We start from the raw sequence: 18,704 nt of genomic DNA, 5'->3' as shown, positions 1-18,704 counted from the left end.
TTGCTCTGTAGACCAGACTGGCCTTGAACTCAGAGATACAACTGCCTCTGCCTCCTGGGTGTTAGAATTAAAGGCATGCACTACCACCATCGCCCAGCTAAAAATATTTTGATTCAAAATCATAGTTCAAGGTGCCCCATGCCTTGCTTTAACTTAGAATACTGGCCCCATAGTGAAAACAAAGCATAATTGATTTCTTGTCGGTCTCTACGAGCCTTTGCTAGGATGACTCAATTTTCTACTTAGAGTGAGAATGTGTTACTCATACACAGGCTCTGTGATATGGTCACTGTATTTACACTATGGCGTCTTGGTTAAAAGCTTAAACAGTGCCATGTTTTATAGAGTTCCTCTCACTAGTATATGGACTTCTCTGAGGTCCCTGTGATGGCTGCTAGACACTGTGGAGTGGTCCAAGGGTCAGCTTTTGGAGTGGGAATTCTGGTTGACTCTTGTCTCAGCCACATCCTAGCTGCATAACTGAGCAAATGAAATCTCCTCTGGAGGGAAATATTAATAGCCCTTTGCAGGTATATTATCGGAATTAGATGTTTAGCATACTGACTAAGGAATTACTGCATAATCCTAAGTCTGTACGTTGACTGGATAAATACTGGTAAAATGAGAAAAGTGCAGGAAGGACCTTGAGAAACCATGCTCCTCCATATCCCTTCCATAGGGCACTAAGATAACCAATTTTGCTGGCCACATAGACTTGGAATATCCTCAAGCCCGACTGATTATGTGTCTTACTTCTAAAGCACTCAAATTTACATTTAGGAACAAAGTGTGGATGTAACTAAAGCACATGCCATACAAATGCAAAGACCTTAGTTCAGTCCCCAGAAGCCATGTGAAAATGCCAGATATGGTAGAACATGCTTGAAATCTCAGCCTTCAGGAGGCAGAGATAGGGGGATGCCTGGGACTTGCTGCCCAGTCTGCCTAGCCTAATGGTCAAGCCCCAAGCCAGTGAAAAACACTGTTTCAAAAAACAATGTGGACAGCACCTCTGAATTTGACTTCTGGCCTCCATTATCACCCACACATAATTATATTTATAACAATATCTCTTTAAAATGGCCAAGGATCATTTCAAGCAGAAAACAATAACAACAACAACAACAACAAAACAAGACAGCAATTATGAGCTGGCAAGAAATGTTGTGGCCTGCAAATGGAAAACATCTCTTTTTTAAGGAGACAATTAAATGGCATGTTTTTTTTTTCAAGTGCTCAAGAGTGTCAATGATTAAAATAATGTCCAGCTTTTGTGAGCACTACTAAATTTAGCGCCTATAATTGTTAGAAAAAATAGTGCAATCGTGGATATTTACAGAAATGTCCCTCATGGAGCTCAGGAAGAGTCAAATGAACCATTTTCTTTTTGGTGCCTCTGCAGGGATCTTCGGAACTTAGTGATTGAAATGGTGTTATCTACAGACATGTCAGGTCATTTCCAGCAAATTAAAAACATAAGAAACAGTTTGCAGCAGCCTGAAGGGTAGGTTGTTTCCTTGCGTCATGTTCATCTTCTGGGGGATGGCCTTACAAAACAGCAGGTGATTATTTGGTTCTGGTAATTTGAACATGTCTTTGGTTTGGCAGGATTGACAGAGCCAAAACTATGTCCCTGATACTCCATGCAGCCGACATCAGCCACCCAGCCAAGACTTGGAAGCTGCACTACAGATGGACCATGGCCCTAATGGAGGAGTTTTTCCTGCAGGTGCCTTTTTCACTGTTTTGGAAACAGCAGCTGTGAATATTGATCTAACTTTGTTCTAGTGCTTCTGACTTATATTTTCAATTAGCCAAAGCACATAGTTAGTGTGCTTGTGAGAATTTAGTAATGTTTTAGGGAAATACATCAGATAACCCAAAAGAGTATTAAACGTCTTTTAAAGAGAGTAATTGTAGGCAGAGTTTTTCTGTCCTGCAGCTACTCTCAAATAACCAGTAGCTGCTTCACAAAGAATTGACTTAGAGACTTGGCTGATAGCTCAGGTTTATTACTAACTAGTTCTTCCAACTTTAATTAACCCATTTCTGTTAATTTACATTCTGCCATGTGGCTTGTGGCATTTACCTCTCCTGAATGTCTTACCTCCTTTCCTTCTGGCTGGCGACTCTGCCCATCTCTTTCCCAGCATTCTCAATTTGGCTTTCCCTACTGATTAACTTTATCCTGTTCAACTATTGGCCAGTCAGTTTCTTTATTAAACCAATCACAGTGACAAATCTTCATAGTGTACAAAAGGATTATTCTACAGCAAGGAATGTCTTAAATATGAGAACGTGGCAGTCAGGAAAGAAGAGAGTTGAAAAAACAGGTTAGAATCATTACATTGTTAAGAGGTAAGTTTAAAATTGGAGACAGCAAATAGCTTGCACAATGAAAAGAGGAAGAAGGACACACAAACTTCTCTGTGTATCTTCCTGGCACAGCTGCAAAGGAGGCTAAAGAAAATGAAGCTGAGCAGACACATGCTTAACTGAAAAAATAAATACAAGCCTAGAGCAGAGGAGAGCGCTGCTTTCTGCTGCAGCATGGACAAGTTGTCTCCTGTGCAGCACCCCTGTTCTGTCTAACATCTCCGAATCCAAAGTTGGGATTCTCTAGTACAAACATGGTACTAACTTACTCAAGTTTGGCTTAAACTCCACAAGTTAAAGGCTCAGTCTTCCAAAAGACAGGCTCCACTTCAGACTTCAGCCCTAGCGGAGCCGTAGGATGTAGAAATGTTGGTTTCTGACCAGCTGGTTACAAATTCAGTTCTTGCTATCCATTCTAGAGTTGGTAATTTGTTAGACCATAGAACTCAGGGCTAATACTATACTGGCAATTAGAATTTTGTCACGAAGGATGTGATCCAGTAATGGTCAGGTAAAGCAGTTAAGAAAAGGGCAGGGAGTCTCCCAGACATGGGTGTCTATATGGTCTCTAGGTCTATATGGCACCTTCCTGGATCATGAGTATAAACCCAAAATCTCCTCTGAACTTCAGTGTGCACAGTATTTGTTTTTTGTTTGTTTGTTTTTTTTGTTTTGTTTTTTTTTTTTGTTTTGTTTTTTCGAGACAGGGTTTCTCTGTGTAGCTTTGCACCTTTCCTGGAACTCGCTTTGGAGACCAGGCTGGCCTCGAACTCACAGAAATCCGCCTGCTCTGCCTCCCGAGTGCTGCGATTAAAGGCGTGCGCCACCACCGCTCGACGTGCACAGTATTATAAATTTCATTGCATAGGTGTGAAAAACTTTTAAAAGCATAACACACAGCAATCTGTTGACTGCAACTCAGACTGTACTTAGGGAACATTTTGTAACATTATATAATTGTATTATTTAAAAAAACCAAAAGGATACAATCTCTGATCTCTTTTTTATCTTAAGAATGTAGGTAAAATTTAAGAAAATTGAACTAAAGTTGAAGAGATAACAAATGTAAAACCAAATATCAGTGAAACAGAACAAAGATAAACAATAGCCAAAATTAATAGAGACCAAAACTGACGTGCTGACAAAATAATGAAATTACTTACAGGACCAAAAGGATGGAGAAATATATATGGAAGATGGGTTATTATAATAGAGTTTATATATGTCAAAAGGGTATGAAATAGTATGAACAATCTATGCAAACATATTGAAAACAGAAATAAAATTCCCTAATTCTTTGAAAAAGATTATCAAAATAGACATAAAACAAAGCTACAACCTGAATATTCATATACTTGCATTTTAATTGAATTTATATACAGTTCTACATCAGAGAATCCAGGATTTGGGTTAGTGAGATGGTTCAACAGGTAAGAGGGATGGCTGCTCTTCCACAGGAAAAAAGACCTGGGTTCGATTCCCAGCAACCACATGGCTGCTCACAACATCTGTAACTCTGGGACCAGGGAATCTGACACCTGCTTCTGGCTTTTGTGGACACCAGGCCTGGAACACGTGTAATTCACAGACATACACACAGGCAAAACTCCCGTACTCATAAAATTAATTAATCTTTAAAAAATGAAAACCTAGGATCAGATGGATCCAGTTCTTAACTTTACTTTCAATTCCCATCATTAAATTCAGCTGAGAAATATCAATTTTCTCAAGAATTTTAAGAAAGAAATAATGTCAGTTTTACACAAATTTTTCATGATAGAGAAAGAAGAAAATTGGAAGTATATCTCCCATAAAACCTGACAAAGATGTTTCAAATAGAGGAAATTATAACCGATGTCTGTCATGATTCTAGATGGGGAAACTCTTAATATATTAGCAAGTCAAATCCAATAATATTGTAAAAGAATCCGTATCATGGCTTGAGCTTGCATGTAGAACATTTTTTAAAATTACACTGAACTATATTAAAAGAATAAAAAGGGGAAATCACATTGTCATGTCAATAGATTCACAGAATATATTTGACAAAATCCAGCATTTTAATTACACAAACTCCCAGAAAAGTAGCTAGAAAATGCCTTTTAGCCTAGTAAAGGGTCAAAGAGTCATAACTAATGCAATGCTTGAAGATGAAATGCAGAACATTTTTATGCTAAGATCAGCGTATCAGCTCTGTTTCTATTAAATGTTTCATTTGAAGTCCTAATAAGTAAAAAGAAGCTCTAAAAGGAAATACTGAATAGAGTGGATAAAATGAAACTTCCCTTATTGCAAAAGCCAGTAGAACCAACACATGGTTTCACAAGGTTGTAGTTCTGTACACAAGCAAGGAAAAATTTGAAAATTAGGTTTAAAATATAATGTTACTTAATAGAGTATAAAACAAGGTATTAAGGATTATATTTAGCTAAATTCATATACAACCATTACATGAAAAGCAAGAAAGTATAGGAAGATAAAATTTAATTTTATGTATATATAGCATATATATGTATAAATGGACAGATAGTCTATGTTAATGAGTTCCATAGTTTGTTGTCTGTGGCTGTGACAAAAACACTGACCAAAACCAGGTTGAGTAGGAAGGAGTTTATTATGTCTTACAAGTTACAGCCATTATCAAGGAAACCTAGGGTAGAAACTGAAGCAGGATTACATAGGGACACTACTTATTAGAATGCTCTTTGTGGCTTACCCAGAACCACCTACCTAGAGGTGACACTAGCCAGAATGAGCTGGGTCCCCTCACATCAATCATTAATCAGGAACTGGCTTCACAATGTTGTCTACAGGCCAGTCTGATGGAGATATCTTCTCAATTGAGTTTTGCTCTTCCAAGATAACAGAAACTTATGTTTAGTTGACAAATGGTAGGCAGAACAATGGATTAGAAGGTTCAATATCACTAATATATAGGTTCTTTCAAATTTGATTAAAATGTCTGGATTGTGTTATAAAAAGATATTACCAGACTTCTTTGTGGAAGCTGGAACTCTGATCCCACAACACACATGGAAATGCATGAATCCAAATAGCCATGGCAATTCTGTAAAAGCCTAAAGAGTTGGAGCATCCACTGTCCCATATTACATAATTAATATTTCATAATATTGAAATGACCAGTCTGTCACTGGCATATAGACAGGGAAATAGATTAATGCAATATGATAGTGATTCCAGAAATAAGGCTAGATGTCTGTAGTCTTGTGATTTTCTTCAGAGACACCAAAGCAAATAAGTTGTGAAAGACTTTCCACAATGCAAATGAAACAATTATAAAATGGCGGGGCAGTAAGCAAATTTGTTTTTTGTTTTTCGTAAGATTTATTTTTGTTCTTATTTATGTGTATGTGTCTGGATCAGTGTATGCCACATGTTGTGTGGGTACCCTTCAAGGCCAAAGGCTGACTTCTGATCCCCCTACACTTGGAATTTCTTCAGTTGTCATTCTTGTTTTATTTTATATTTTTTTCTTTTTGTTTCTGTTTGAGACAGGATCTCACACTGCAGCACATTCTGGCCTAGAACTTACTCTGTAGCCCAGGCTGGCTTTGAATTTGGTGCATTCCTTTTGCTTCAGCCCTCAAGTGCTTGCATTAAAGGCATGCACTACTACACTTGGTTCTTCAGTTGGTGTTGAGCAAAATTAGAAGATGAATATAAATGTAAAACATCAGATAAAGCAGTTAAAGAATGATGTGACTTTGAGAACTTTTAGGGGCAACCCTTCTTCCCTCTCTTCCTCCCTCCATCTATTCATCTCCACACTTCCTCTTCTCTGTGTGTATGAATTCATATTAGGAAAACTAAGAGAAAGTTTAGGCTGTGCTAATGTCTAAGTCAATTTTGTGTTAATTTGTTTAGTCCATTACTTTCTGACAATTTAAACACAATGTATATGGGGGGCAGGGTGAAGGAGACCAGCTCTTTGTTCATCTTCTTCAACCAGCTCTCTTCCTGTCTTTGGTTGGCCACCTCAATTCACTCTCTAACCAGGAGAAGTTATGGCAGAGGAGACAAAGGTCATACCTAGAATCTATAATCTTGAGAAACACTGGTTTTAGACCTTTATTAAGTGCCTGTGGCAGAGGAAGCTAGACAGGCCCTCATATTCAATACACAAGCTTTTCATGTTTATCAGTACACATAGTGTCTTTGCTTTGAGTGTTTAACAAGTCAACTGTGGTGATATATTGTATACCCTATTAAACTTGCTTGAAAGATCAGAGAAGCAGGACATCTAGCCACTAGTTCTTACCTTTACAAAATCTTCAGCCTAAAGAGAGTGAGTTCCTCTTTTCTTAAGCTTTATATACCTTTCTCTGCCCTGCCACATTACTTCCTGGGAATAAAGGCATGTGTGCTTCCCAAGCAAAGACAAGAGATCTCAAGTGCTAGGATTAAAGGTGTGTGCCACCACTGCCTGACCTCTAGTCTAATCTAGTAGCTGGCTCTGTCCTCTGATCCTCAGGCAAGTTTATTAGGATACACACTATATCACCACAGTCAACACAGAAGCTTTTGACTAGAATGAATACATTTGGAAGATGCTCCATCCATTTCAACTGTGATTGACATGGAAGACAGAGGTACCAGGCAAAATGATAACCAACAGCAAAGGAAGAAAGATTCAGGCCTCTTTATCTCTTCTTGAACACATAGTAGTTGGCATGATGTGAAGTTAACATAATTAAATTTAAAAATAACTACTTCCATTAAATTTTTCACTGTGCACACAATAAATAAATGAATATTTTCTCTTTCCAACTCATTATTTTATGACACATAGAAACAATCTTAATTTAGAAAAAATCTACATCTATTAAGCAATGTTGTCTTATAAGTCAGAGAAACAAATGATTTGAAAAAGTAAGATATCTGTAAGGAAAAGACAAAGTGATTTTTTTTAACTCTACAATGTATATAACCAATTTTCTCTGTTTTCTTTAGTATTGCTAGATGTCATATAAAGTATGACATTTCAAAGTAAATTTTGTCTCCACACTACTAAAAATACACTCAGTTAATCCATTCTCAGCCAAAGACATGGCATCAATGAAAATTACAGTTGTAACTTCCCAAATTAAAAGAATGTAAAGAACTATAGCTCAAAATGTTAAAATCAAAGCTAGTTCTAAGAGTTGAAAAATTGCTATAAACAGCAGTTACACAAGCAAACCTAACATTTGGTAAAATACATATAATAAAAATGCACAATAACTTTCTTCCATAAATATAACTGAATGTAGATGTGGTGGTTACTACAGTCATTAAACGAGCAATCTGTTTGGGTGACTTTGTGAGAATTTCTGAGGGCCATTTTTAGAAGGAGTGGAGGAAGGCAGTCATAGGAAGGGCATTCTTTATGCAGGTTGTCCAGGGACTGCTGAATAAGTGCACCATCTAAGCTTGCCTATGGAACCAGGGGTCCCTCACCTCCTTCCCACCATTAGGGCCTGACAGTGGTCTGAATGTTAACTGATACTACTCTTGAGACTCATACCAGGTCTCGGTGCAAAAAGATTCCCAAGGCTTCTGTCCTTCATTCTCCTCCAGTTACTTCATCTATTTAAAACTACAGAAAAATGTTTCAGTTTTAGTGAAATTCAAAAACATAAAGTAATAGATTGACACCTCATGGATAGCTGTCAGAACCTTTTTATTCTGTTTGGAAAGCGGAAAAAGCAATTAGTAGCTGTTTGTCATGGTCATTAGAAGATGAAGCCTTGACAAGCCGCGTAGGAAATGCTGAGACAGGTAAGGTCTCTCAGACATTGGACATCAGACTCTCCTGCTGCATTTTGATGGGGTCACTTCTGCCGCTTCAGCTCCTGTAGGCTCATCCCCCTAGAACACAATGCTGAAACCCGGGGGCATCACAGGGAGGCACTGCATAATTAATTGAGTGTGGTATTTTCTTATTTTCTCTTACTACTTCCATAAGTCAATTAAAACACTAGGAAATATGTCTATGTTATAAGTTCTTGATTCTAAAAGTATATTTTTGGTTTCCTAAATATAGTACTTTCAATAGGATGCACAACTTTCAAGATAAATATTAAGTAGTTGTTATGTAGAATACCTACTGTTTTGACCCTTGATTTCATTTAAATAAAAAGTAAGCATCCCCTACCCTGGGAAAGAATAAGGATTTTGTAAGGGGGGGGTCACACTTACACTAAGGTAACAGTTTCCCTTTGTACAACTCTCCCCTCTCCCTTAGCAGTAATTTATGGTGCTCTGTGCAATTCTTTCATGGTCTGGCTCAGGGCCCCTGCTGACCTGGTACCCATGGCGTTTATTCATTCCAAAAAAATAAATAACGCTTTGAAATACTTATAAATAAATTGAATAACTGTTGCATCTTAGCATTCTGTGCTCTTAGCAATAGAAATTTTATATTCTAAATTAATTGAAAGATATGGAAAACAGAAAAACAACAACTCCCAATTGTGTACAGAAAGGCCAAGTGTGCATAAGTGTCAACTGCTTACATCTTAGATGAAAATGTGCCAGCTTCCTTTAAAATGGGACTTATACATAGTACATCATCATAGTACATTTACCAGCCCTGAATAATCTTCAGTCTCCCAAAGGACCATATATATAGAAATAGGCTACTGATTGTTTCTTGTTGTTGTGTTCTTAAGCTAGAAACAGCAGCTCCTCAACCAATAACACCAGCCAAATGCAATATTGTACTGTCAATCAAGGACAATCGTGTCTGTAAATACCAAATATCTATCTTTAGCATCATGTTTCCCATCAAGTCTATCAGCTGGCTTATTTCTATTTAAACAGTGTTAGAGTTGTTATATTTTAATATAAACTTGAGGTGATATTGTGTCCCCCAATATATTGTGCACCCAAATAAACTTACCTGGGGTCAGAGAACAGAAGAGCCACTAGATAGACATAGAGACCAGAAAATGGTGGCACACACACCTTTAATCCTAGTATTCTGGAGGCAGAGATCCACCTGGATCTCTGTAAGTTAAAAGCCACACTGGAAACAGCCAGGCACAGTGACATATGCCTTTAATCCCAGGAAGTGATGGCAGGAAGCAGAAAGCAGAAAGGTATTTAAGGTGTGAGGACCAGGAACTAGAAGCCTTTTTTAAGCTTTTAGTGTTTAGCAGCAGTTCAGCTGAAATCAGTTTGGGTAAGGACTCAGAAGCTTCTAGTTTGAGGAAACAAGATCAGCTGAGAAGTTGGCAAGGTGAGGTTGGATGTGGCTTGTTCCATTTCTTTGATCTTTAAGCATTCACCCCGATACCTGGCTCTTGGTTTGTTTTTATTAATACGACTTTTTTAAAGATTTATGCTACATAAATCTTTTAAGGATATTGTTATTCAATAATTAACTATTGATATTTTTGAACCTTGTATCATAAAATCATTATTTGCAGTGAGACATTTAATAAATCTTAGTCAATGAATGGAAAGAGATTTCAAAAAATGCTCATGTGTTTTGAAAAAGCAGTAAATACAAAATCTTCCTTTTTAAAACTTGGTTGAGTGGAATCTAAAAAATGAAGAAAAGTCTATAAACTTGGTTGCTAATTAACTGCCCAATAGTACAGAGATGACTGGTCCAAGGGACTTCTGAAATATTTGTCTCTTCAGTCAGTGGGTTGTGACACTACAGCATTATTTAGAAATGTGTCAGCATTAGAGCAGTTCCTCAGAAGAAACTATTCAAAAGAAATTATATAAGCTTAGATTTTGATGGTATAAATAACTATGTAAGTATTACTGCTTTAAAAAAAAAAAACGAAAAATGTGGTTGTCTAAGGTCACTCTATATAGATGGCACATTTCCTTAAATTCTCCAACTTAATTCTGGTAATTCATCTTTCTTTCCCCAGGGAGATAAAGAAGCTGAATTAGGGCTTCCATTTTCTCCACTTTGTGATCGGAAGTCAACGATGGTTGCCCAGTCTCAAATAGGTAATTCTGAAGAACGGTGGCCCTGAAAACTGGGTGGCCCTTGGTGTTCAGATGTGTGTACTATGCTCTTCAAAGTCTTCCAGGCCAACCTCACTCTGTAATCATGATCAATTTTGGCTTTTGGCTGATCTAGACGATGATGGATGGAAATCAATGAAGTATTTTCACAAAATGAATTCAGTAAAGCTGCTGTTGCTGGCCAAGGTCAGGTGTTTGTAGGTTCTTGGCCTCTTAATCAAGAAGTTAAAGTAAAAGCCCACACAGATTTTCAGGAATATTTCCAGCAAGGCAACTTTATTTAAAGGAACTCAATAGAAAAGATTTGAATACACTGCATAGGAGCAGTAGGCCATGACCCAGGTTACAGCCTAGAGTCTCTTTATGTGTTCTAAATGAAAGAGAGGCCAGGTTCTAAGGGGTATAATTGTGTCAGTTCTTTATTTTGATTGCTAGATTAGATCACATGGTCATCTTCCTACCATTCATGTCCCTTCCTAGAGAGCTTCTGATTGAGTAGAAACTATTCTAAGTTTGATTGTTGTTAGGGGAATAGAAACTTATCCCATTATCCATAGAGGGATCTAGATATAGCTGGATGAGGTGGAAGTCTGTGGTTTTTAGGTGAATTGTATGGAGAGGGGGTATGTGTGCATAGAACACACAAGTAAAGGAGGTAGACTGCCAAGTGCGGTACTGGAAGGCGGCATGCATAACAAACCAAGGAGAGTCCCAGGTCACTAAACTATTCCCTATGCTCATGCTTGACTCAAAGCACTCTTAGTCAATACAATTCTTATTCTTGGTTGTAATCCTAGTAAATAAGGACTTTCTTCTTGTGTAAGTGATTGGTTCTTTTGTTATGTCATATTGCTGGTTATTATTTTCTATAATTTAATCCTTTAGACATAAAGGAATTCCAAGAAAATATTAACCTTCCTATTGTGTTATTGCTAACTTTTCATAATATGCTTAATGCAAATTCATATTCTTTAGGGGGGAGTTTCTTGAGATATGAACAGATAAATCAGCAGCAGGAGACGTGCACAATGATATCATTCCCAGCCACATTTATTCTTACCTTTATTTGTGTAGGGAACTACATCTCAGTTCATTATGAAAACATACACTTGCTAAGCTGCATGGTTTTAATATCTGATAGCATTCTGAAAGCCTGCATCCTCTTTACAAAACTATGTGATGCAGGGATCGGCATGCCTATTCTGGTGCACCTATCACAGAGCTGGAGGGCAGTGGCAAAGCTGCTTCCTGGAACTGTCCCCTTTCCAGCCAAACTCCAACAGCTGTTCAGTGAATAAAACGCCAGTGCTTATAACTGTTCAGAAAATGTGGATGTTGTAGACTCAGGACCTCATCTATCAAGTTGGGGATGACAGACTCCCAGTGCCTGGTGGCTCTGATACACATTCCTCTTACATTAATTAGTAGAGGTGCCGACTCACTGGACAGTCCACTTGTGCCCGGGAGTTAAAACTCTGGGTAGACAACTAATTTCACTTTGAATTGAAGTGTCAATTAAGACACAAAATTGGGAGCTTTTGTTAAAAAGTGAGGCATGTCTCCACATGTACTTGAGAAGTGTCAAGCACCCAATAGTTTGGTCAAGCACTCAATGGATAATTTGCAAGTATGCAGAGGTCATTTCAAGACCCTCTTTTTTTCTTGTATTCACAGGTTAGTCTCTGTTCCCAGGTGGGTTCAAGGCAAGAAGCATCCAATTGCTCTTGGGGACTCAAGCATTGCATTCCTGGAGCTTAAAACAGTTATTGTCTCCTCTTTTTCCTCAACACCAAGAGGCAGATGCAGAGCATCGGACAAGGCTCTGCTCTTTGCCTGTCACTCTCCATCTTGATGAGCACTTTAAATTGAAGTCATCACTCAATCCTGACTTTTCAAAGTGGTGGGATTAGTGCTGTCTGCTGGAGATTGTAGTGTTCCCTCTGCCGATTTGACAGCACACGCCCACACACTGTGAACTAACGCTTTACATTCTGAGAATAATAAACAGCAATTTGAAATAATAGTGCATTGACAGAGCACTCTGATGCAGTAAGGGGAAAAAAGATAAAGATAAAATGAAACTAGCTGTCTTCCTGTGGCCTGGGGACCTTCAATTAGCTGGTTTCTTTAGAAGTTAGATAGTGTTTCTTTCTGGCACACAATGACCAAAACCAAGTGAGGACCATTCCAAAGGGTAATGACCTCTTGTTGAGAAGAAAAGGCAGTCCTATTCATTAGAGCTGGCTGGAGAGTTAGAACAGCACAAAGGTTGGAATACTGAATAGGGAAGAGCAAGTGCCTGAGCTAGGAAGTTTACTTCTCAGTTCTACTACTGGATACATTATTATCCAGAGCATTTAGCCACCTCTGCCAATTCTGTAGTGAGCGATTGTCTTTCCAGTCCTCACTATGACTTACTATGGGAATTAGGAAACTGGAACACTTGAATGTATCATTCTGTGTGTTTTGCTTTTTCAGGTTTCATTGATTTCATAGTGGAGCCAACATTTTCTCTCCTGACAGACTCAACAGAGAAAATTGTTATTCCTCTCATAGAGGAATCCTCAAAATCGGCATCTTGTAACTATGGGGCAAGCAGGTAATTTTTTTTTTTTTTTTGCAATTTTTTTTTTTTTTTTTAATTTTAGGATTATAATGAGCTTTTGCCCAGTAAGTATCCTTTTCCTCAAAGGTAGGCTGGCAGGTCTTGCAATAATTATTAGCTAGTATTGCCATCTTGTGGCTCTTTAATGTAGTGCACTCTCTTTGCCACTGATCACAGTTCACTACTACAGAGAAGAGAAAGGGTGTGGATTGGATGTGAGGGGATGCTGAAGGAACTGGGATGTGTGGGGAGAGATGAAACCTTAATAAGAATATATTGTATGAAAAAGATTCTTTTTCCAATTAAGAAAAATAGAGAGAGAAAAGAAATTAGTGAAGTATTCTAGGGTGTGTTAAGGAGAGTCTCAGGTCCTCTCCATGTGGGAAAGTGGATATGGGGGTAAGCACCTGCCACATGCTCACATTTGGGCCTGGATGACTATTGTTCTACTCCAGTGCATCTTGTCTCATATGGTATCTTGACCTTGTTGCCTTCTGATTTCTTTGGTTGTCAACGGTAGCTCATCCACCATGGTTGCTGATTCCCTGAGGCGCTCAAATTCAAAAGGCCCCATGAGTGATGGGAGCTATACTCCAGACTACTCCCTGTCATCTGTGGACCTGAAGAGCTTCAAAAACAACCTAGTGGACATCATTCAGCAGAACAAAGAGAGATGGAAAGAGTTAGCTACCCAAGGTACCGTTTGATCATCCTATCACTTTACGTCTCTTTAACAATCCTAATAATTTGGACTTTCTTCCACTTGATGTTTTTTTTTTTTTATAAATACATAAACTCTTGCTAGTATTTAGAATTTGGTTATTCATGAGAAAGTTAGCTCTATTGCTGGTTAAGAAGGGATTCTGCTGTTCATGTCACATGAACTGCAGATGTGTGTGCCGGTGAGTGGTAGCCATTCATACACATGTGGGGTATGGGGCAATAACATGACAAATTGCAGGGGATAAGAACCTCTGTGCTTGCTGGGTGATGGTGGCAGCACACACCTTTAATCCAAGCATTCGTGAGCCAGAGGCTGGTAGACATCTTGAGTTTAAGGCCAGCCTGGTTTACAGAGCTAGTTCCAGGACAGCCAGGGCTACACAGAGAAACCCTGTCTCGAAAAAACAAAACAAAACAAAAAGCACAAAAATGAACAAAGAACCTCTCTGCTTTTTCAGTGATGCTTTCAAGGCTGTTTTAGCACCACAAAAGACTGCTAGCTCTTGCTGTGTCTACCTGAGTGTCTAGCACTTTAGTTAATAATAAAAGCCAGGGACTGGAAAGATGGCTCCATGGTTAAGAGGACTCACTGCTCTTACTGAGGACCTAGGTTTTGTTCCAATAGGCAGCTCATCACAGCCTATAGCTCCAGCTCCAACCAATATCCAGTGATCTCTTCTGTCCTCCATAGACATCTACAGATGCATACATACACACAGACACACATGCATACACATGATTGAATACACACACACACATAACACAACACACACACACACACACACACACACATATATATATATATATATATATATATATATATATATATATATATATACATATTGTTTGTTTGTTTTTCCAGACAGGGTTTCTCTGTGTAGCCATGGCTGTCCTGGAACTTTCTTTGCAGACCAGGCTGACCTGGAACTCACAGAGATCCACCTGCTTCTGCCTCCTGAGTGCTGGGATTAAAGGCATGTACCAGCATGCTCAGCACAACAAATATTTTCAAAAGGATAAAAGCTTCACAAATTATTGTGCACGCAGGGTAGAAAGCACTCTGTGAATTGACTGTTAATGGCACTGTGCTTCTATAACGAGAGTGGGTGGGCTAGAACTGCTTTCAGTCTTCATGAATGACTGAGATGCTAAACAGGAGCAGGAATGTAGTTTTAAACAGGGAGGCCAGGAAAGACATCACTAAGAAAGAAATAATTTAGATAAATATGAGAGAAGATAAAGAGAGAGGGCCAGGGAGAGGCCTGGCATGGAAGGTCATACCTTTTCAGACAAACATATGGAATGACCACTATATGAGCTAGGAGGTGAAGCTTGCCTCCCACACAAGAAACAAAGAAGCCTGTGAAAAGGGGAGGAAATGGACAGGTGAGAATACTGCAGGCATGATGTGGGGGAATGCAGGGACCACATCATTTGTTTGGGCCCGAAAGAGGAAAGCCAAATGTAGGGTTCTCTCTTAGAAGACAAGTGAAACTAACAATTAAAAAGGATTTAATACTCTACATCCACCTTAGTATCAAATCCTGTCTGTTCTCCTTTCAAAAATATCCTGAATGAATCCAACCTCTTCTTGTGCATTCTCTTGCATTCATACTGGTTCAAGCCTCCATCTTTTAGTTTTCAGAATATTAACACAGTCACCATTACTGCTTAGTCTAAACTCCCATTTTCCTTCTAGATGACAAACAGTTTCTGATATCCTTGGTGATACCAGAGTGAATATAGAGGACAGAATTTAAAAATAGTCATTATATAATGACACATACACACACACACACACACACACACACACACACACACACAGAGTCTATATATGCACTTATATACACACATTAGTATGTTGTCTTAGTTATTTTTGTACTCTGTGATTAAACGCTATGACTAAGGCAACTTTTAAGGAAGATGTTTGATTGGCTTATGGTTCAAGAGGTTTAGAGTCCACAATGATGGAGCAAAGGAAAAGCTAAAGGCTCACATCTTGCTCCAAGGTCATAGTCAGAGAGCAGGTACCTGGGATAGTGTGGGCTTTTGAAACTTCAAAGCCTGCTCCAGTGACTCCCATCCTCCAACAAGACCATATTTCCTAATCCTTCCTAAACAGTTCTACCAACTGGGCACCAAGTATTCAAATATATGAATCTATGGGGGCCGTTCTCAATTCAAACTACCACATGAAATTTACTGTATCATGATAATACCTAATCTATATGCATTTTATAATTATATATATAAAATCCCCTTCTATGAATATGATATTTCATAATAAGAACAAGAACATGATCTGCTACAAAAAGACATCTAACTTGAAAATCAGTGATTATCAGTCCATACAGCCATGTTCATCTGCTATGGACCACTGCCAACCTTCAAGTACCCTGAAATGTCAGCTTCTTTCTCATGACTGTATTGAGAAGAGATGACAATGTGCAGGTGATCCAATGTTCGCCAAACATAGGAGAATTCCAGAGGTCTCACCACCATCTAAGTACTCCTCACATCCTAGCACATCTTTATATCTCCAGACCATTCCACTACTCCTGGCCAGGGAAAAGCTGTAAAAAAAGCTTAGTTCCAGTGTATGAAGCTCATTGTAAATAAGTGAGTTTTAATTAAAACACTCCTTAAAAGAATACTTTCAGACAGGTCCAGTCCCCTCCTCCCAGACTGAGCCAAGCATCCCTGCATAAGACCCAGGTTTCAAACAGCTAACTCATGTAATGAGCCCAGGACCTGGTACCACTGCCTAGATGCCTCCCAAACAGATCAAGCCAATCAACTGTCTCACCTATTCAGAGGGCCTGATCCAGTTGGGGACCCCTCAGCCTTTGGTTCATAGTTCATGTGTTTCCATTTGTTTGGCTATTTGTCCCTGTGCTTTATCCAACCTTGGTTTCAACACTGAGTCTATCAGGTTGATCTCAGTCCTAGGGGGAGGCCTTACTCTGGAGGCGGTGGGAATAGGGGGTTGGCTGGGGGGAAGGGGAGGGGGCTAGGAAGGGGGAGAACAAGGGAATCTGTGGCTGTTATGTAGAACTGAATAGTATTGTAAAATAATAATAAAAAAAGAATACTTTCATCCAGGAAGCCTTCCTAGGTAGCTGAATGTTGATGTATGTAGACTTTTTTTTAATATGAATATATGAGGGTTTTTCAAAAAGGTAAAAATGCTTTCCATTATTCTAGACTGTTCAGTTTGGGTTAAATTTATCCATTTAGATGGAAGAAAATATCCTTCTCATCAGTCCATCATTTCTCAACATCTTATGTCTCTGCCCTATCACTATCTTTTCTGCACTATATAGGAGCTGACGGATTTTAGGAAGATGTATGGCTGTTCTTGTAGTGGGGTGGACATTTAAAAATAGAAGAATATTGTGACTTTTATATCCTGATACTTTGCTGGATATGTTTATCAGAGGCAGGAAGTTTGGGGTAAAGCTTTTTGGATCTTTAGTATGTAAAATCAAATCAGCTTCTCCCTTTCGCTTTATCTCCTCAGATCTAATTGCTCTAGCGAAGATTATATTTAATAGGAGTGGAGAAAGTGGAAATCTGTGTCTTATTTCTGATTTTACTAGAAATATTTCAAGCTTTTCTTCATTAAACATAATGTTGGCTGGAGGCTTGCTGTGTTATTATCTTTATTATGCTGAGATACATTCCCTGTATCCCTAGATTATCCAGGACTTTTATCATGAAGGGTTATTGGATATACTGAGTGGCCTTTTCTACATATAATATGATGATCATGTGATTTCTGTCTTTGAGTTTATTAATGTGATAGATTATATTTATTGATTTATATATATATTGAAATATCCCTGCATCTCTGAGATGAAGTCAACTTGATTGTGATTTTTGATGTGTTCTTGAATTTGATTTAAATGTATTTTATTGAGATTTTTTTGAACCCATGTTCACCAGAGACACTGATCTATACTTTTCTTTCTATGTGTATCTTTGCCTGGTCTAGGTATTAAGTGTACTGCTGACTTCATAAAAAGAATTTGGAAGCATTTTTTCCTTTTCTTTTTTAATGAAATAGTTTGAGAATCATTGGTTTTAGTTCTTCTTTAGTGGTGAATCCACACAAATGAAGTGGCATCACTCAATACTATGTACCATGTGTTTTCCATTTGTTAGAAGACTTTCCAAAACCAACTGATGGATGCCAAAGAGAAAGGTGAATGCATGGGACATTCCCTCAAACTTTTTCTATATCTGAATTTGCTGTGTTTTCTGACACTTTGAGAACAGTTGCTTCCTCTAACTTTGCATTATGAATATGAATAACAGGTACAGATTTTATTGCAGTTCATGTGGCCTCAGAAAGCTGTTGGGTTGGAAAGGTGCTAGTAGAAATGTAAGGAATAGATGAGGCGGTGATGAGGAAGAGATAGGCAGATTGGATGCTCCAATGTTGACCCGTTTAGTTAAGTTATATCCCAGTGACTAGTTATAAGTACACTGGAAGTTTGTCAACTTTATAGCTCAGAGAACGCTACACACATCTATACATGTGCATCTATGTTTATATTTTGTGTGCATGTATAGACACATACTCTCATTTCTGTTCTCTTTAAAACTTTAGACTTACACTCAATGTTCTGCTTTTTGTTTGTTTGTTTGTTTTTTCTTTCCCCTTCTGTCTCTAACATCCTTTAGTTGACAAGAGCAATCTAGCTCTGGCTTCAGCTTTAATTCATTTAATGAAACAAGAACTCTACTTCCAACAGGACCTTGCTACCATTCAGCAATGAACTCATGAGTGGACTAGAGTAGGATCTGGCCAATTGCTGAAATGTTCTCAGTGAACCATTCCATGTATGACATTAGAACCTAGGTGAACTGGCGCCATCTGCTGTCCGTCCAGCCTTTTGGTGGATACTCACTATCTAGTCATTCACTAATTAGTCCTTATATTTTTATGTATACAGTCACCCCCTTCATCTACAGGAAATATGTGCCAATATCTAAGGGCATGCCTGAA

At 38.4% G+C, this 18,704-nt stretch overlaps 1 protein-coding gene across 7 annotated transcripts in view; it reads left to right on the top strand.

Moving 5' to 3' along the window:
• Nucleotides 1-18,704, top strand: part of Pde1a (phosphodiesterase 1A) — a 288,051-nt gene that overhangs the window by 252,840 nt on the left and 16,507 nt on the right. For all 7 annotated transcript variants that reach the window (XM_028884593.2, XM_028884590.2, XM_028884591.2 and 4 more), the window contains 5 exons: nt 1,403-1,504; nt 1,609-1,729; nt 10,266-10,347; nt 12,844-12,964; nt 13,491-13,666. In XM_028884593.2, coding sequence (XP_028740426.1) covers nt 1,403-1,504; nt 1,609-1,729; nt 10,266-10,347; nt 12,844-12,964; nt 13,491-13,666 — 602 coding nt within the window. The remainder of the gene's footprint in view (nt 1-1,402; nt 1,505-1,608; nt 1,730-10,265; nt 10,348-12,843; nt 12,965-13,490; nt 13,667-18,704) is intronic.

The sequence above is a fragment of the Peromyscus leucopus genome, chromosome 4 (assembly GCF_004664715.2).
Source record: "Peromyscus leucopus breed LL Stock chromosome 4, UCI_PerLeu_2.1, whole genome shotgun sequence".
In the NCBI taxonomy this organism is placed as follows: Eukaryota; Metazoa; Chordata; class Mammalia; order Rodentia; family Cricetidae; genus Peromyscus; species Peromyscus leucopus.
This window is presented reverse-complemented; position numbering and strand designations above follow the sequence as displayed.